The sequence below is a fragment of the Bombyx mori genome, chromosome 11 (genome assembly GCF_030269925.1).
Source record: "Bombyx mori chromosome 11, ASM3026992v2".
Taxonomy (NCBI): domain Eukaryota; kingdom Metazoa; phylum Arthropoda; class Insecta; order Lepidoptera; family Bombycidae; genus Bombyx; species Bombyx mori.
The window spans coordinates 15,559,782-15,581,000 of record NC_085117.1 but is presented as its reverse complement, the minus strand read 5'-3'; the positions used below and the strand labels follow the sequence as shown (position 1 = coordinate 15,581,000).

At 36.0% G+C, this 21,219-nt stretch overlaps 1 protein-coding gene across 1 annotated transcript in view; it reads left to right on the top strand.

Moving 5' to 3' along the window:
- The window catches only part of LOC119629076 (uncharacterized), a 32,170-nt gene extending 12,891 nt beyond the window's left edge, over window positions 1-19,279 (top strand). Inside the window, exons 2-3 of the mRNA XM_038013677.2 lie at window positions 14,825-14,880; window positions 18,861-19,279. Of these exons, the coding sequence (XP_037869605.2) occupies window positions 14,825-14,880; window positions 18,861-19,279 (475 nt within the window). The remainder of the gene's footprint in view (window positions 1-14,824; window positions 14,881-18,860) is intronic.
- Window positions 19,280-21,219: the final 1,940 nt, after the last annotated feature.

The window sequence follows — 21,219 nt, the reverse complement described above, 5'->3', positions numbered from 1 at the left end:
TCAACGGAAATCACAATGCCATGAACATAACGAAGCTATTGTCAATGGTTTGTCATCGAATGAAAAATCACTTGTTCCTCATTCGACTTCCGATAAAGTTAGTCAGATAATACCTAACGATGAAGGCCTTTCCTAATAAGGGGTTTTATACTTTCTCTCTTAATCAATTTATTGTTATAATTGAAGTTTGAGTTTTTAAATAGTGTAGTCATTTTTTTACCATTACCAAATTTTATATTTGATATAGCATTTTGGTGTTTTGCATGCACATTCATATGTATATACACGTAGAGAAAAAGTAAATAAATAAAAAGTATTTTTTATTTATATCCATTACTATTAAAGTTTTCAGTAACTATTTATTATAAAGATAACGCTTGGGTAGTAGTTTAATAGGATATGTGTATAATAATAATATAATATTACTCTAGTAAACTTTAAGTTATTAACACATCGCGTTTGTTTGTAAGGAGTTTCAAAATAACATCGACATTAATTTTTTTTTTTTATTGCCTAGATGTGTGGACGAGCTCACAGCCCACCTGGTGTTAAGTGGTTACTGGAACCCATAGACATCTACAACGTAAATGCGCCACACACCTTGAGATATAAGTTCTAAGGTCTCAGTATAGTTACAACGGCTGCCCCACCCTTCAAACCGAAACGCATTACTGCTTCACGACAAGTGACAAGTGACAAGTTCATATTTCTTCACGACAAGTGACAAGTTCATATTTGACAAGTGGATTGAGATTTATGCCATTTATGATAAATGTACCACTTAAGGGTACTTGGATATACACATTAAAGCCTTTAGGATATCTTGAAAGTCTGATTTTTTAAGTTGAGACTTTGAAAGGTTTATAATTATGCTAAATATTAAACACAAATGGAAAATTTACATTTTTTAGTAACGAATATTCTACTATAATATACTTAAATGCATTAGTATACATACGTTTTCAAAGAAGACTAGACAGTATGCGAATCTCTGAAATGAGTTAATCCAGAAATAACTCCAAGTTTCACCCCTCAAAGCACGGCCGCCGGTAAGCCAATAACTCGAGGAATTTAATTAATTTTTCATTTCAATTTTACGGAAACTTGAGTAAGGGATTGAACAGTTTCAATCGAGAATTAGGCTCGAACAAAATTTCATTTCGATTACAGCTAAATAGATATTTTCAGGGTGAGTTATTACTGAAATTTGAATTTTGTCAGACTATTTTTTTTAATGTTGATTTATTTATTTTAAATATTCTTATTTCTTAAAAGTATGTTTTGCAGATTTACAGTTCATTAACAAATTAAACCAGAAAACGTATTTAATCACCTGTTTATTATTTGAGAATCGGCCTTCGAAAATTGTAAAATGAAAACGATCGGTAATAAATCGTAATAGTTTTAGTCACAGCTAAGAGCTTTCAGTTCTTAGCTAAGTACATCAAAGAGTGTGTTTATGAAATAGAAAATAATATTGTTGCGATTAATGGTAATTGAACAGAACAACTTGGCGTCGCTCGGTGGAGCAGGAGCTAGGGGTCTTTGGCATGACGTGGGATGAGCTACAACAGACTGCCCAAGACCGATGTAAATGGGAAAATTTTATTCGAGCCCTACACCCCAGCAGTGGGTAAAAGGAAGGCATGATGATGATGAATGGTAATTGAAGAAGATTAACTATAATCAGTTCCGCTGGAACATCACTACTTATAGTAGTAAAACCCGGAATCACCGTTATTACACTAACATATTATAATATAATAAATGATTATGTTAGTTTATGAATATGTTAAACGTTATATTCAATCTCCTGAAATAAAAGCAGATGTTAATCGTGCGTTGTGAATTTAAAACAATGCTTAATGTTCCAAAATTTTAATTAGTTTCAAATTTTCGTTACATCTGAGAATTTATTGGGGCTCGACAAAGTACTTAAGCTTCGAAATCCTACGACGTAGGTAATTCAGGTTAATGTGTAATTCATTAAAGGACAATTTCATTAACCTCATTAAAATAAGAGGAAATAATGTGCTTGCAATTTCCGGGAACAGCAACAATTAAAAGATTATTCAGAATAAGGATTTCCATTTCTGGTGATCATTTTATTCATAACATATAAGTTTTTTTGGCGATTATATCAAAGTATGCATCTAAATATACCATATGACAAATTTAGATTCCCAGAAATTTTGGGAACTATAATATGTTTTTTGCGAGTTAAGTTCTTTTAATACTTGTGACAGAGTTTTTGACATCATTTTCACCAACTTTAAGACGTCCTCACGATTAACTTGAAATTATGGACACTGGGTACCATTGATAATGATACAATAAATTTATTACTCTGACCTAATTAGCTGCCAGAATGACTGTAGTTTTAAATATTAACTTAATTTTTGTTTCGACTAAACTTGTTTAAATCACCATTTGTCTTGTTGTATACAGATTCCGTAACAGTAGCGACGGTAGTGCGTATTGTGAATATGAGTGATAATCGAATCATTTGTCTTTTTAAAGCAGGTAAAATATGGGTCACAACCTTTCTTCATTTCTGCGAGACATTTCAGGTTCAATAAAGAACAGCAACCGATCTTTGATTTCCGAACACTGCGTCTTAATGTATTTGACTTTAAATCCATTTTCGTTCGTATCGTAAATCTTTTAGTATCTGTTAAATGTCGTCACATGATTCTAAACTAAATAATCGTTATAAATTGGGAAACTTTAGCACAAACATTCAAAGTATATATCTCTTATCGCAGTTTCAGTGTCGCATCGTGCTCAATTGCTTTGATGTCTTAAAGTTTGCTTGTTACCTTTTGTAAGGATATCCGACAGGATCCATTGGATGTCGATTTAAAACTGTGCTGACTAAGACGGGAACTCAAACTCAGCTTAGCTGTGAAATTTTGTTACCAAAAATGTATTTTCTATTTCAACTGTTTGTTCAGAACGTTTCGACTCTTCAAAGATTAAACTAATGTAACTTTATAAGCTACTTATCAGATAACTGAGAAAATATATGGATTAACATCAAAATGTGCATGTCACTGTGCACCCACTTTGAGACTTGAAGTTTACCTCTCAATTGCAGATTGCTTTGCGGATTTAATTTTTATTACCCGATCCTTCATCGTGGAGGTGGTTTGTGTAGAACATTCAAGTACGTATTTTATTTGAAAAATGATACCTGCATGCGTGATTTGTACACTGGCACAGTTGCATTGTACGGTCCCGACTTCGGATGAGAGGACTATCTCAGGTTTGTATAATTGCAAGGAAAGGGCAGTGCTGTGTGGAATTGTTTGAAATATCGCCATCTCTTTCTAATATCGTAACACCTGCACTATAGCAAAGTATGTACATCTTTTATACTTGAAAATTTTGTTTAAGCGCTATGATTCTCCGGCTCACGCAGGTGCTTACTGGGCATGGTTGCTTCGGTGAGTTCCTGCAACGGATTGGAGTCGAACCGACGGCAGAGCGCCACCATTGTAATTGCGAATTGGATACGGTAACATCTCGCATAGTAAAGCGCAGAGCGACATGTCAAAGCGCTCGGGAAGCACCGTGGATGCAAGTTCATTATAAAGCCGGATGGTACGTGGCTGGGAAAATCTCTGAAAACGCATTGTCGTAAACGCAGTGGTTCTAAATGGTAAAGACGAACGCTACTCCGATGGCGGACGGTGCGATTGTAAAATTTTTACTTAATTATCGATCACCACAACACTACAACTAAGTATATAAAAGAAAAATATAAAACGAATAATTGAGATGCATAAGTAGTTTTAACTGTGTTATCTACACGAAAAGAACGAAGAAAAACCGTGTTCGTAAATTTGAAAATATTGTTTCGTGCACCCAATCACAGAAGTTGCATATTGGCTTTATTACTTAAGTTCAATCAACCCATACATAATACGTCTATTACTCACGTAATTAAATTTCTACTCATAACAATTAATTATATACGCAGTTCCAACACCAATTACAGAAATATAATGTTCTATTAATTATATCGCAATTTCATTTCATCAAACAAATTTGCTCAACCTAATTAAATTGTATAATGCAGGATACGCAAGACTGATTCGCTAGAATTAAGTAATACTGGATAAAGAAAGCTACGAAACAGTCAATTAAGATTTTCAGTGTTTTTCTTCTATCTAACCCAAATAAGTGTAATGCTGTCGTAAGCAGGCCTTCTACGTTTATATGCGCACACAATTTTTACAAAATAACTTAGGTGCGTTTCTGCACCTAAGTTTCTATAATGCAGTGATTGAATGTGATAAAACATTTTAAGTATTGAATTATAAGTAAAAAAAAATGTGGGGTCGTGAGACACCAGGTAGGAACGAAGTTCCTTCGGCTAATGTAGAATCGACACAATTTGTAAAAAAAAAATCGTGCTCAATTTTATGTAGGTCTTCTTGATTTTCTCTTAAATTTTGCTGATTAGTTTTTATTTAAGTACAGTAAGTATTTAAGAAATTCAATATTTTAGGAAATAATTATGTGGTGTCGTGGGACACCAGGTAGGAACGAAGTTCCTTCGGTTAATGTAGAATCGACACAATTTGCAAAAAAAAAATCGTCCTCAATTTTATGTTGGTTTTCTTGATTTTTCTCTTAAATTTTGCTGATTAGTTTTAATTTAAGTACAGGAAAGTATTTAGGAAATTCAGTATTTTAGGAAATAATAAATTACGTAAAATAAAATAAAATCGTAATTCAAATTATCAATAAAATAACAAAATATGTCTCTTTATTTTTGTTTGACAACATAAAAGTACATAGAAATAGAAATAATTACAAAATAGAGAGAGAAGGGATGAGAGAACGAAAAGAAAGAGGGAGAAAGAGAAAGGTATTATACACTACTCCCTTGTGTATACGACTGTCGCGCCTGCGCACGTCTCATTTAACGGTTTTATTCCACGCACTTTTTTCCACGGATTTTTTCTTACGGTTTTACTATCACATTTTTTTCAGTTCGGTCGCGCAGCAAAATCCCTATCCCCTCCAAGCCTGCCGTAAGGAGCTTCGTTCCAATATTCTTACACACCTCTAATTGTTATGTCATTATGTTAGCTTGACAATTTTTTGCACTTCTTAAGAGAATAAAATACAATTAGTTTCAAATCAATGAGCTGGTCTGATCATCAACCAAACTCTTGAATGCTAACTACAAGGAAACTCAACGAGGAACTTGGTCTTATTCCATTTGTCTTAACTGACTTTCTATAAATCCAAACTACTTTTCACGTACTTAAAGTACAATACTTTTTGCTTTTGTTCCGATATTTGATAATTATCTCAATTTAGCTAAATAATTAAAATCATTCTGAAAAGGCTATCTTCATTTCTAACGCTCATTATTGCGCCAGACTTTCATTGTTTGAAATAAGCAATGTTGTTATAATTGACACATCCCAAAGGCCTGTGCCTACGTAATTCGACCTCATCTAAAATAACCCCTTGCGGCCGTCCGACGATATCGGATTACATCAATGTTGTCAAGAAAATAATTAAGCGAAATAACTTGGAATTTTATTAATAATTTCTTCACTATTTTTAGAGATTCGACGAATTCTTTATTAGCAAAATAAAATCATTCTTACGAAACATGTTTCTTAATTAAATAGAGTAGGTACGTTGTGTAACTTAATTGATGATTGGTGATGGAAGGTGTTTGAATCGAGTCGGTAGCTTCGTCCTTTTTTTTACTGCGAAATAATCATGCATATCTTATTTATGTTCTAGTGTCTATGTTCTCTTAAAACCATAGAACACAGGCTTGGCCAATTATTAGCATGGCAGGCAGATGAGCGCTTGGCTTAATTTTGAGTTACCAGTACAAATGTTAAGACCAACGGTCGGGTATACGATTGTTGTTTGGATCATTTTTCCTAATTCTGTCGTCAGACAATTACATCGATGATTCTTTGAGAAACTAAATTAAAACTAAAGAGATACGAATTCTAAGTATTTATAATTCGTTCAGCCATTTTTCATCAATAGTTATTGCGGAATAAAACACATTTGCATTCAAAATGTATTTCTTTGCATTACAGAGCTAGACGGTACCTTGCTCAGCCCAAGTTTGTTCAGTTTGCAAATTAAAATGTTAATTTTTGCTAAGAATATTATTATGTTCGCCTCTACTCCTGCGACTGAATTACCATGGGAAATTCTGTCTTGTAAAACATTTCGCTCATTTAAAATTATGAAGCACTCACTTTGATTCTTTGTTTTGTGAACACAGACTTCATTATTAAAACTAAATGAAATGATTTTTTATAGACTGTTATTTTTTTAATATGTCTAATTATAATTTAAACATCTTTTACAGTTTTTTTACTATCTAATTTTACTAAATCTAATTTAAATTAAACTGCTTTAAATCTAATTTTAGTATCTATGCTTTCGTGAAGATGAAACCCCTCTTAGTTCTTTTTGTTTCCTAAGAAGCCTACATTTCAATTGTTAATTCGAAAACATATTGACAGTAGACAGTACGATATTCAAATTTCGACGAATCCTACATTAGTTATCCAGTACCTAGTAAGATGTAAAATATATAATTTTAAAAGAAAAAATTAAAAATATAAACACTAAAACTTAAAAGTAGATTTAATTATTCATTTTAGATTTAAAGAACACATGAACGTTGTGTTTTCGTCTTAATGGTTATAAAGAAAAATGTCAGTGGACACATTCTTAGTGATTCTCAATTTAGTAGATTACCTTAAAATTTACAAAATTAGCCTAAATAAGGCTAGATGATAGTTAGAATTTGAGACAAATTAAATTTAAGATGTTGGTAAAAGCAGTTTTAGTTTTTTAGATTTTCAAGAATCATCACTTTTGAGGAAGACTGCATACACTCTGCATATATGTATATGACTAGACTAGAAAAAAAAGATTATCTATACTAATATTATAAAGAAGAAAGATGTTTGTTTGTTTGTATTGAATAGGCTCCGAAACTATTAAACCCACGTCCTTACGGATCCATCAGATCCAATAACCTTTGCATTAGACGCCTTCAGCTCTAACACTAGGAGCAGGCTTAGGGACCTCGGTAACCGTACTCGTCGAACTCGACAAAGAGTTCGCCGTGCAACCTAACCCATGAATCAGCTCGCTGAGTTTCTCGCCGGATCTTCTCAGCGGGTCGCGATTCCGATCCGGTAGTAGATTCATTCGCGAAGCAGCTACTCTTGAGCTGTTAGGTCTCCTTCGGAGGCGCTCGGGTAGCTGCTAGCAAATCCCACCTCTCCTGGCTGAGCCTTTGCTCGCCCACCTGTCCTGGTGAAACTGGAAAGGCCTCCGGGCCACCAGTAATACTTCAACCATAAAAAAAAAAAAAAACTTAAACCGATTTAAAAAAATCTTTCACTGTTTGGAAGCTATACTATCCCTGAGTGACATAGGCTATATTAATTTTTTTTTAAATTAGGGATTCTTACTAAAACTCCAATAATGTTACGAAAATTAGAAAAATAATAATATAAAAATAATAATAAAATGATAAAAACAAATATTATTTAAATGAAAATAAAAGCTCATTAAAATAGTAATTATTATTCAAACTACCATTATAATATTCTATTTTTAGAAACCCGACCCGAATATAAGGGTTACTGTGTGTGTATTATAATTTTTTATTTTGCAATTTTCGTTAATGACCCGAGCGAGGCCGGAGCGAGCCGCTAGTTGTTACTAAAGTGCGTTAAGATTTCATGTGCTTTCTTTTATTTTGTCTAATTAAAATAGTAGAAAGAGGTCTGCGGATTTCGGGTATTTTTTTTTGTTCAACGCTTTTCTAAAATATCACGATTTAGTTATTAATATTAAAAACTATTAACGCCCTTAGAGTAATACTAACATAAGGCGTTTTCCGTTTCATGAATCGCAGTATTATTATTTATGTTACGGTTTATAGTATATACATATAGTGTATATATGTGTATATAAGTCCACGTGGATGGGGTGATGGGGTGACTATTACGAGTAGATAAATCACTACATAGTATAAAACAAAGTCGCTTTCTCTGTCCCTATATCTGTCTGTCCCTATGTATGCATAAATCTTTAAAACTACGCAACGGATTTTGATTCGTTTTTTTTTAATATATAGAGTGATTGAAGAGGAAGGTTTATATGAATAACAACATCCATTAAATAGTGGAGAAATCAATAATAAATTACAGTTTCCGAAGCGAAGCGAGGGCGGGTCGTTAATAAGATATAAATAGTAAACAAAATTCTCCTGCTTAACATTATGAACCACTTAATGTTACTGTTCAAAAAACAGATTTTACGTCGACCCTAATTTCGTACAGCCTACATAAGTCGACGTTGCCAAAATCCGACAGATGTAATTTATTTTCTTCAATATTTCAGTAAAATAACATCAGATTGTGATAAATGATTTGTTTACAGGTTTTCACAATGAAGGCCGACAATTTCCTTTTTTTTTTTATTGCTTATATGGGTGGACGATCTCACAGCCCACCTTTTGTTAAGTGGTTACTGAAGCCCATAGACATCTACAACGTAAATGCGCCACCCACCTTGAGATATCAGTTCTAAGGCCTCAGTATAGTTACAACGGCTGCCCCATCCTTCAAACCGAAACCCATTGCTGCTTCCCGGCAGAAATAGGCGAGGTGGTGGTAAATAAATAGCCCCGTTTTAGATTCGCTAAAAACACACACAAAAAAGGTACCACAATATTAATCACTTCTACGGCGAAGCAGTTTGCGTTCGGATTTGAAGGGATCTGTATAGCCGTTATTCAAACCATTTCTGCCTTTTCAAAGATTTTTTGACATCGCCGTGTATAGTAAACTACATTCTAAATAAATAAATAAGTAAGAGACACACAAACACGACATACGTTTATTTATTTACGCATTCAACAAAAATAATTCAATATTGTTCCACATTGCGTTGTGTTCCAAGACAATAGATTCTGATCAAGATATCAGTCGGATCTTCTACTACGTGTTGTTTTATACTGTACGCGTTCTCGGAACTTATAAATATGGTAATAAAATAAGTAGCAAAGCGAGAAGATCTTATTTGTTGTAAGTTTGTTTGACTGTAAATCGGAAGGTGTTGTTTACTTCAACTATAATTACCATTTTCAAGTATTTACAACTTTCGCTACAAAACTTTTCAACTAATTCCTATCTCAAGTACGCGCTTTGTTTTAGTGAAAGGGATCACTGTTGGCCAGTAGGTCATTACAGCTTCACTTGAATAAATGGGCGAGCTGGAGAGCTGAAGCAGGATGAGGATAGGAGGAGATAGGGTTTCCTGGCTGAGCCTTTGCTCGCCCATCTGTCCTGGTGAAACTGGAAAGGCCTCCGGGCCACCAGTAATCCTTCAATCATAAAAAAAAAAGAGGAGATAGGGGTGGTACCAAATACCACGTCTATTTGGTACCACCGTCTTGTCTATTCGAAGAAGCCTAATAGCTTCCTGACGGATTTGTGATCTAGATCGTCGTGGAGATGGACGTTTCTCACAAACCACGGCGCTCTCACAGCTATCCTGCAAAAACTGAGTTGAAGAGACTGAAGGGTGTCAATGTGGGTCGGGCCGTGTGTGTGAACCCCGCACTTGCATATGTGCATATTATAGGCCGTATGCGAGTTTTGTAAAGTGTCACCTTATTGCTAAGTAAAACTTTACTCCAATAGTAGATCATAGGCGGCGCGATCACGGACGCTCATTTAACGTTGCAAAGTGCAACCGGAAGCAATGACCCCATGTGTCCACTTTCGTTAATACAAATAAGATTCATAAACGCTATTTCTTGTGATTTAGGCTGCGTCGGCGTAACATACGAAAATAATTTTATGTGCTATAAAAAGCCTTTTACTTCCCGCGTAAAAGCCCGGTGTTCATTCCTAGAGTCGCCTGAAAATAATTAAATGCGTTTTTTTCCGTTTGTTTACACGTATCACCGAATACATACTGTCCAAATGATTTAGATTAAAATAATTAACATTGTTATAGCTTGCGGTCTTATTGATAAAATTAATAGTGAGTGTTCTTATTATAAGAAATATTCTAAATTTATTAATGTTGCCTATAATGTTCTGCTTCGCTAATATAATGTCCATAGTCGGAGACAAATTCCGTGGCCGTATTTGACCATATTTTTTTACTTCAACACCTTTTTAAATCAACATTGATTATTATTATTATTATATAATAAATTTTTTATTGTTTAGCTGGGTGGGTGAACTCACAGCCCGCTTGGTGTTAAGTGGTTACCTGAGCCCACAGACATCTACGACGTAAATGCGCCACCCACCTTGAGATATAAGTTCTAAGGTCTCAGTATAGTCACACTAGTTAAGGCTACGCTGATATAGCCTCTCAAGGCTCTCAGCTTAGGTAGGGAAATAGCCAACGCATAGTCACAGCGGCCACCCTTCAAACCTTAATCTTACGGTAGGCAGCGGCTTGGCTCTGCCCCTGGCATTGCTGAAGTCCATGGGCGACGGTAACCACTCTGCTTCACGGTATAAATTGGCAGGGTGGTGGTACCTACCTGTGCGGACTCACAAGAGATCCTACCATGAGTAATTACGTAAATTTTATTAATTAATTTTAAGAATTAAAACGTGCTCCACAGTTTGATCTTATATATAAGTAAAGTTCGCATAACATGATGCGAGTCCGCCAAGTTGGGCAATGGATGTGTTGTTTCAAACTGTACCACGCCTAAACTTTAAGAGTTTTTATTTATGACATGATCTAATTGTTACATTATTGCTTTGTTCATAACGGAAGTGTAGTTGAACAACAAGTTAAACTATAACAAGAAGCTATGAGTGCTAATGCAGGTAAGAAAACGCACGTAAGCTATACATTTTAGTTCGATATCAAAAGCTATATTCATAAGTAATAATATCATAAAATTTGTAGGAATTGATTTTGAGATTTATCTCCTACGTGAAACAGCTCTGTCGCTTACTCATTTCATCTTCCAAATACGCCTACACCACACATTCTAACCCAGAGCTTCAAGTTAAAATTTGTTCCGCTTAAGTCCCTAGTGCCGCAACATCTTGCGGCTCTGTAGTTTTGATTACAATTGAAGACAAACCTGGAGCTTGTAAATACCTGTTTGAGATAATAAACTCATGTAGTATAACATAATAATATTATGTTCAGTCTTCTATTGTGATTACATTAAGTAGTTAGACCTGAGTTCATCAGGTGTGAGCATCGGTAATAATCGGGCAATTCTTACGAAGGTATTCCCGGAACCTTTGTAATTGAGTTTAGGCAAAGTGTTCATTTCATTAAAACTTTAGTAACGTTTCTCGTTAAGCTGTGTTTAACAACAATACATAGACAATACACATCCCGTCAATGATCTAAGTTTCAAAATATGTTTAGTATCAATTGCTCAGTTCTGCTCGTAAAATGTATGGGTAAAAATCACGATAGGAATTAAAAATAAAAAAAGTCATAGGCAACCGACCCTTAAATTATTATGCCGAAAGATCATAGATAGGATTTAAAATTAAAATCTATGTTTGTAAAAGTCAATATATGTACATATGTTCCCTGTGAAACTTTGAAACGGCTTAATCAATTTCAATGAGATTTTTAGAAAATTATCAGATTGACCTAACGGGTGATTCTGCGAGTTTCGTGTCAATCAGATCAGAGTAAGCCAGCTAAGCGGGCCGGATTTGATTTATATTCAACTTTTGCTTTATTCAGCCTAACCAGATTCAATTCTGTAAATTGCTTAAACCTTCAAAAATCTCGGTACACGCTCTGTAATGTTGAATGTCACTGTGTATTTCTACAGATAATAACTACAGGTTTTTTTTTAGGAAGGAAGGATTACTGGTGGTCTGGAGGCCTTTTCCGTTTCACCAGTACAGACGAGCACGGGCTCTGCCAGGAGGAATGGGATTTGCTAACAGCTGCCCGAGCACCTCCTCCTCCTAACGCCTCAAGCGCAACTCAATTTTAAAGGTCCGCGGATTGAGTGCTGGGGATACACTGGGCTTGCAATGTATCGGTCAGCAGCTCTGCTTTTTGGCCGTTGTCGTCTTACACCGCAAGTTGGCCTAAGGGGCCCACGAGCCCCCCACGGGGCCCGTTATACGTAACGGAGGCATATATCGTAAAAACTGACAGAACTCATGTCCCAAGTCGAGTGGCGGAATTGACGTTATTTATGCCTATGGACTCCTCTAACCACTTAACACCAGGTGGGCAGTGAGCTCGTCCACCCATCTATTCATTATTAAAATAATTATCCATAGTTATAAATATAGTATATGATGTCCATTTCAGAATAGTGGTTTAATTAAAATAAGAGCCAGCGCGGACACCAATAATTATCTAATGCTATGATTGAAACAGCTTTTGTGGACAGAATTAAATATTCTAGTTTCCATCAAAACATTCCATTTGTGACTTTAATCCAACTCAGCGTACCGAGGCTATTTGATAATATTTCCTAATGGGAAACAGTCGTTATTCATGCCACTTATGGTTGTTATTGCGAATACGTTAGCAGTAAGAGTGAACTCAATAATGTATATTTGTTATTTTTCTACACATTTTGTAGACGTATTTTTTTTTTGGGATGTATTGGTTAAATTTAGTTATTTTTTTGGGGGTAAACACCTAGAAATACGGTACTTAAGACACGAACGTTTGTTTACTCTCCATGGTTTTTGGAGTTTACTCCTTTAGAATCGATTTACATATATAGGCCCAGGGTATGAAAATTATGGGGACCAAAATCGTACTAGCATGTCACACGAAATGCGTTATGCGCCTGATTGGCTCCTGATTGCGTGATGCGTGCGCGCGCCAATCAAAATCGTACTAGCATGTCACACGAAATGCGTTATGCGCCTGATTGGCTCCTGATTGCGTGATGCGTGCGCGCGCCAATCAGGAGCCAACGCGCGGCCGCGTTATTGCAGGTGACGCCGGGCTGCTGCGCCGGCAGTCCGCCACAAAGCCTCGTACTGATCGCGCGTTTCTCTCATTATTGTATTTTCATATATTTGTTAGTCGTTTGTTTTGTGTCTCGTTAATTTGTTAATAATCTGTAGTGTATCGTGTTGTCGTAATATAGAACTATTTCTCGTATTGTTTCGTTTAATTTTTTATTGGAGTTTACTCCTTTAGAATCGATTTACATATATAGGCCCGGGGTATGAAAATTATGGGGACCAAAATCGTACTAGCATGTCACACGAAATGCGTTATGCGCCTGATTGGCTCCTGATTGCGTGATGCGTGCGCGCGCCAATCAAAATCGTACTAGCATGTCACACGAAATGCGTTATGCGCCTGATTGGCTCCTGATTGCGTGATGCGTGCGCGCGCCAATCAGGAGCCAACGCGCGGCCGCGTTATTGCAGGTGACGCCGGGCTGCTGCGCCGGCAGTCCGCCACAAAGCCTCGTACTGATCGCGCGTTTCTCTCATTATTGTATTTTCATATATTTGTTAGTCGTTTGTTTTGTGTCTCGTTAATTTGTTAATAATCTGTAGTGTATCGTGTTGTCGTAATATAGAACTATTTCTCGTATTGTTTCGTTTAATTTTTTATATCCAGTAAACTCCAGTCGTGCGTCGGAGCGGACACACACACTTTTTTTTATTATTTTTTTTATTGCTTAGATTGGTGGACGAGCTCACAGCCCACCTGGTGTTAAGTGGTTACTGGAGCCTATAGACATTTACAACGTAAATGCGCCACCCACCTTGCAACGGCTGCCCCACCCTTCAAACCGAAACGCATTACTGCTTCACGGCAGAAATAGACAGGGTGGTGGTACCTACCCGTGCGGACTCACAAGAGGTCCTACCACCAGTGATTACGCAAATTATAATTTTGCGGGTTTGATTTTTATTACACGATGTTATTCCTTTACCGTGGAAGTCAATCGTGAACATTTGTTAAGTACGTATTTCATTAGAAAAATTGGTACCCGCCTGCGGGATTCGAACACTGTTGCATCGCTAGATACGAATGCACCGGACGACTTATCCCACGACGACTTCCATGGTTTGTTTGTAATGTCTCGAAAAATATAGGTAAAGGGATCGTAAAATTACATTTAAAATACATAAAAGGTAAACACTGTTTTAAAATATATAGTTCTCAAATATTTTGTGTGTACATATGTATGTATTCGTGAAACAGGCGCAATAATGTTAAAGTATAGAGATTAGCTAATCCCTATTATTCAGAAACAATACATATTGTGGTTCTGGATAAAACACCTTTGGCTAATGATGGTTGCCATCGACGAAAGCGCCATCTACAAATTCAATAAACGTCATACGTCAAACCACATTGACAGCAAAACGTCATTCTGTCATTTACTTCTCTTCATTGACTTCATTCATTTATTCTTCATAACTTTCGAACGTAACGAACTAACAGCCTCTTTTTGTAAAATCGAGGGTATACTTAATAATACACCTTTATTGTAAAAAATCGAAAATATACGAAATTATACAGTAAAACGAATTTGGAATTCTCCTTTTGGATATCCTCCGTTCCTGCGTCTACATTTGTTCCTACGAGACGGATTGATTAGAAGAATTGTCAACCAGCGAAGCGGATTATACGGCAGAATATTCGTCTGCGATCTGCATATATACGGGACTTGGATTTTTGACGACAAGATTACGAGACCTACAGCGAGACTACGAGACCTACGACACTCGACGGTCAGGATATCCTATCTTTTAACCATCCTTTACGCGAATTGTGTTAAAATTGTGTTTTGTGCTTACAGTTGCGTGATCGGTCGGCGCGGCCTACTCTTTGTGTCGGTTGGTGGTGTTTTTACAAGTAAGTGCATTTCGTTTTCTCATAAAACGCCACAATGACTGAGGAGACTTCTAAACTATTACCTGTTTCTCCTAGAAAAAAGTCGAAAGATGAATACCTTTCAGAATTAAAAAGACAAAGAGGTCATTTAAAAGGTCGGTTAACTCAATTTAAAAAATACGTTGACTCTTTTCAAGATGCCATTTTATCTAAATTACAAGTAGCTGAAATGAAATTGCGATTACAAACCGCCAACGAATATTTTACGAAATTAAATAATATTGCTAGTGAAATAGAAATAAATTGCCCTGAAGTAGATATTGTTAGTCATTTGGAATACTTTGAATCAATAGAATCATTATATTTTAGTACAACGGCATCAGCATCATGTTTAATCGAAAGTTTTGAGACTAGTGATAGTTTAAACAATGAAAAGTGTAGTCATATTTTAAACGAAAATACAAAAACTTTAAATGTTAAACTACCTGAAATCAAACTTCCTATTTTCGATGGATCATATGATCACTGGTTGGAGTTTAAAAATTCCTATGAAACTATGATTCATAAACGGTCTGATCTTGACGCTATTCATAAGTTTCATTATTTGAGATCTTCACTTAGTGGCACAGCCTTACAGGTTATAAGTGCATTAGAGTTCACTGCCTCTAATTACACTCATGCATGGGAGCTCTTGGAGAATAGGTTTCATAATCACAGATTATTAGTACATAATCATATTAAATCGTTATTCAATATTCCATGTATAAAACAAGAATCGCCATTACAATTAAGAAAGTTAATTGATACAATTTTGAGGAATTTGCGTGCTCTAAAATCATTAGACGAACCTACCGAGTCATGGGACACATTAATCATATATTTAGTCGTAACGAAGTTAGATTCTGTAACTGATCGTGAGTGGGAGAACCACAAAGGTTCCCTTATGTCTCAGCCAAATAGATTGAAGCTAGAAGATCTTCTTACCTTTCTGAGAAATAGGGCAGATATGTTAGAAATGATTAATGTCACTCATTCTAAGCCACAGTTTAGGTCCAATCAATCGAATATAAATGAAACTAAACATAACCAAGTTTATAGCTATGTATCTACCTCTAACAATACTAAATATTTCTCTAATAAAAATAAAAACCTAGATAAAACAAAGCGCAACTGTGTTATGTGTAACAATAATCATAAGTTGTTTACATGCATTAAGTTTTTAAATTTATCAATTACGGATAGAATAAAATTAGTAAACGATTATAAGTTATGTGTCAATTGCTTGCGCCCAGGGCATTCAATTCAAGATTGTATATTCGGCCCTTGCCAGCAGTGCAAACGAAAACATAATAGTTTATTACATTTAGACGAACATAGCGAAAGTAGCAGCAATACGAATGTGTGCACTACGGCATGCGCTCCTACATTCTCGGCTATGCATTCAGCGGCTTACCGTGCCGATGCGATAAATAATAATACGGACGGTAGGAGCTCATATTTTAACCAAGTGTTACTTTCAACTGCTTTGGTTGAACTAGCGGATCAAAATAATCGATATCATGTCGCCCGTGCTCTGTTAGACAACGGCAGCCAGCATAGCTTAATATCGGAAAAATTAGCTAAACGATTAAATACGAATTTTACACAGTCCACTGTTCGAATAGCAGGTGTGGGTCAACATCTCACACATACGAATAAATAATGTGTTATTTCTATGCGTTCTAAAACAAGCAATTTTAATAAACGAATATCTTGTTTAGTTTTACCTCAAATAACCTCAAGTTTGCCTATGACAAACATTTCACTCGAACATTTAAATATCCCCGATAATATACAACTAGCAGATCCCACTTTCGATGTATCATCAGACATAGATTTATTACTCGGTGCTGATATATTTTGGGATCTTTTGGAACAGGGTAGGATCCGTTTACCTTCAGGTCCATTTTTATTAAATACGAAGTTAGGTTGGGTGGTTTCTGGTCCTATCTTCTCTAACCATTCGAATATAAACGAAGTTCAATGTAATTTTAGTCATTCGTTAGATTTACAACTTCGTAAGTTCTGGGAAATAGAAGATTTATCTGTGTCAAAGAATATTTTGACACAAGACGAAAATAAATGCGAAGAATTATTTATTAATACGACAAAACGCGAAAAAGAAGGTAGATTTTCAGTTCGCATACCGCTACGGGAATCAGCTGATTTTCTAGGGGACTCCTATTCAGTAGCTAATAAACGTTTTTTTTTGTACTTGAAAGGAAACTTGAACGTTTGCCATTTTTTAGAGATATGTATAATAAATTTATGAAAGAATACGAAGTTCTCGGTCATATGACTCGCGTAGAAAAATATGATACTCCAAATTTTTTCTTACCTCATCATGGAGTCTATAAAGAGAGTAGTACTACTACTAAACTTCGCGTGATTTTTGACGGCAGTGCGAAGACTACGTCACAAAAATCATTAAACGACATTCAATTGCCAGGTCCTGCTCTTCAAAACGACATTCCACGACTTGAATTATGTGGTGCCCTACTGGGAGCTAGGCTTTATAAGAAAATAATTAATTCGCTAAAGTTATCATTTACTAACACTTGTTTTTGGACGGATTCGACTATCGTAATGGGCTGGATACGCATGTCACCTCATTTATTAAAAACCTTTGTTCAAAATCGTGTAACTGAATTAAACGAATTGACAGGCGACTCAGTATGGTTACATGTAAATAGCAAGAATAATCCTGCTGACCTGCTATCTCGAGGTTTAAACCTTGATTCACTAATTCACTGTCAATTATGGTGGACAGGACCCTCTTATTTACATGATCATAATTTTGTAAATAAAAATATTAATTGCGATCATATTAATTTAAATAACAATAATTTACCGTACGACATTAATCGACTGTTTATTCGACTTCGAAAGATATTCATCATTTCTTAAAATAAAACGAGTTTGTGCCTATGTACTTCGTTTTGTTTACAATATGCGTATGAAGCGAGAGCGCTCACAATGCAAAACCGGTTTGCTATCTGTCGACGAGCTGAACGAGTCGCAGCGTTTATTAGTTAAACTCGCTCAGATGCATTCTTTTTCGGACGTGCATTATTGTTTACAAAACAAGTTACCGTTTAAAAATAAAAACACTAAACGTGTATTAGGCTTAAATGTGTTTTTAGATGAACATAATATAATTAGAGTCAGTGGTAGGCTTGGTAATTCGTCTAGTTTTCAATACGAGAAAAAACATCCCATTTTATTATGCGGTAAACATCGATTTACTTTGCTATTGTTTAGATTCGAACATATGAGACTACTTCATGCTAGCCTTTTGCTTCTCCTGGCTAACATACGTGAGTGTTGGTGGCCATTAGGTGCAAGAAACTTGGCAAAAAAGGTAGTTCGCGAATGCGTAACGTGTACTCGTTATAAAGATAACACTTTGTCTCCTATAATGGGTAACTTACCGAATGAGCGTTTGGATCCCGGTTTCCCTTTTATCCGGACGGGAGTTGACTATATAGGCCCAGTTTATGTACTAAATCGGAGAGGACGAGGTGCTGGACTTAGTAAATGTTACATTGCTTTATTCGTTTGTTTACTTACACGTGCAATTCATTTAGAAATTGTAACTAGTCTCACTACTAAAGATTATTTACTGGCTTTAAAACGTTTTATGAGTAGACGAGGCAAGCCTGATATTATTCTTTCCGATAATGGGAAGAATTTCGTAGGTGCCGAAAAGGAACTTCTCTCATTTTTTTCTGAAAATTCGAATGTTATTGTCGAGTCTTTTTCAAACGATGGAATTAAATTAAAATTCATTCCTCCCTATTCTCCTCATTGTGGCGGCTTATGGGAGAGGGGGGTGCGCTCATGTAAATACCATCTTCGACGCATAGTTGGTAATGCTCGTTTGACTTACGAGGAGTTCAGCACGGTTTTAACACAAATCGAGGCCGTCCTGAATTCCCGTCCTCTATCCCCTATGTCCACAGATCCACACGACTTTTCTCCACTGACCCCAGCTCACTTCCTGATCGGTCGGTCTCTGGCAGCTCCTGCATGCGAAGACTTGACGGCGGCTACGGATTCCCAGCTAACACGCTATCACAGAATCGAACAGCTGCGACAACATTTCTGGAAGCGCTGGTCTAAGGAATACGTGGTAGAATTGCAGACGAGAACGAAGTGGAAGACCAATCAAAGCGATATTGCTCTGGATACGCTTGTCTTGATAAAGGACGACAATCTACCTCCACTCAAATGGAAGCTCGGCCGTGTGATTAAGGTGTTCCCAGGCAACGATGGCGTGTGTCGGGTTGCTGATGTTCGGACTGCTACTGGCATCTTAAGACGTTCGTTTGCGAAGATTTGTCCGCTTCCACTGCAACCGGAGGATACAGAGGGCGAGTAAAGCGAAGACCACACTTTGGAAGAAGCTGGTTCTTCCAAGGCCGGCGGTATATTCAGAAACAATACATATTGTGGTTCTGGATAAAACACCTTTGGCTAATGATGGTTGCCATCGACGAAAGCGCCATCTACAAATTCAATAAACGTCATACGTCAAACCACATTGACAGCAAAACGTCATTCTGTCATTTACTTCTCTTCATTGACTTCATTCATTTATTCTTCATAACTTTCGAACGTAACGAACTAACAGCCTCTTTTTGTAAAATCGAGGGTATACTTAATAATACACCTTTATTGTAAAAAATCGAAAATATACGAAATTATACAGTAAAACGAATTTGGAATTCTCCTTTTGGATATCCTCCGTTCCTGCGTCTACACCTATTATTGTTAGATTTCAAGGACTGTTTACACAAGAGGAGATACTGCATGTCTTGACGAGCAATCACGTTCACCCATTTATTACTAGGATAAAAAAAACTTGAGAGGCGGCGATACAGCATATTTTATTTACTTCAGATAAGGTTCCATAATAGTCTTTAGTTTGCTGTAGTTTTTCAATGTTGACGTCACTCCATCAACAAGAGAGCCACAAGACCATCTGTTCATCTAGAATAAGAGAAATGACAGCTTCGAGGGTTTCAGAAGCCTTATTTTCAAAAATTGTAACCTTTTTAAAAGCTGCCAAGATATTCGATAAATACTTTTTCCGAAAAATGTTATAGTACCCATTTAAAATGTGTTTGCACACTAATTACGAAATTATCACCATTATTGAAGCTGATTAAAAGGTTTTCTTCAAATCAAAATGAAAATTCTCAAATCAAAGCGTCGATTTTTATTCAAGACACATAAATAGCAAGATTAGTTTTATTTACCAGTTACAAATAACATTGAGAACTGAATTACTATACTGAAAAAATAGAGCGAAAAATTAAGATTGTAACACGAAACAGAATTGATTCTCTAAGGATTTACCTCAGGATCTATCTCTTTTAGGGTCCTTTGTTCACTAGTATTGTACCGAATGCTGTTGAATTCTTTCCTCATTAAGAATTTACGCTGAATGTATGGCAAAGCTTTTAAGCTATTAGAGTACCTAAATTATTAATAAGTTTTTGTTTGCTGTTGATGTTAAAAACTAATCGATAATATTAAGTCTCCCTCACTCTCTCTCTGTCTTCGTTCTACTATTTCTTGGGTGAAAAAGAGTAGGCGATTTTTTCAGAATCGATAATATTTAGCCTCACAACTTTGACTGTAATTTGAGAAATGTGAAGGAAAGATAGAATTTCATAATTCTAAGTTTTATGACATATAATTGAGAATCCGAGTTCATCTCTCGAAAAGTTATCCCAGTAAATATCGAAATTTTATGAGAGATCGTTTCATTTAATTTTTGGGCTTCTTCTTAGTCGCATACTTCATTGCTGAAGGTCGTGTCCCTGAAAGCCCTTTGTGGCTCTTTGTACCATCAGATTCCATTTCCTTCGGTTTTCGCCTTCTCTCAGGGCGGTCGCAACAGAGAGTCCAGTGAGCGCAGTTATCTGATCTGACCAACAGTTTGGTGGACTAAAATACATGTTTTTGGCCTATGTTGCTCAGACTTGGCTGTATAACCTACTTTCCCTTTACCTCTGCTTGTAGATATAAGTCAGAGATTACATACCTACTTCCAAAAGTTAAAAACAAGTCTGCCGAACTTTTTGGCGGGAACTCGAGGAGCGTAGTTGGGTGAATTATTTTATTTTGCAAATGTAAATGTTGCCTATCATAAAGTTTAAACATGTAACAACAAATCCGCTGGAAGCAACGGCTTCTCGGCTTTTCCCAAAATCCACTGGAGTCTCAGTAAATTAGCACCATTTTACCGAAACTTTACTTCACCCGGCTTATTTAAAAATATTTTTTTTTTAGATTTTAGGACAATTCAAATTA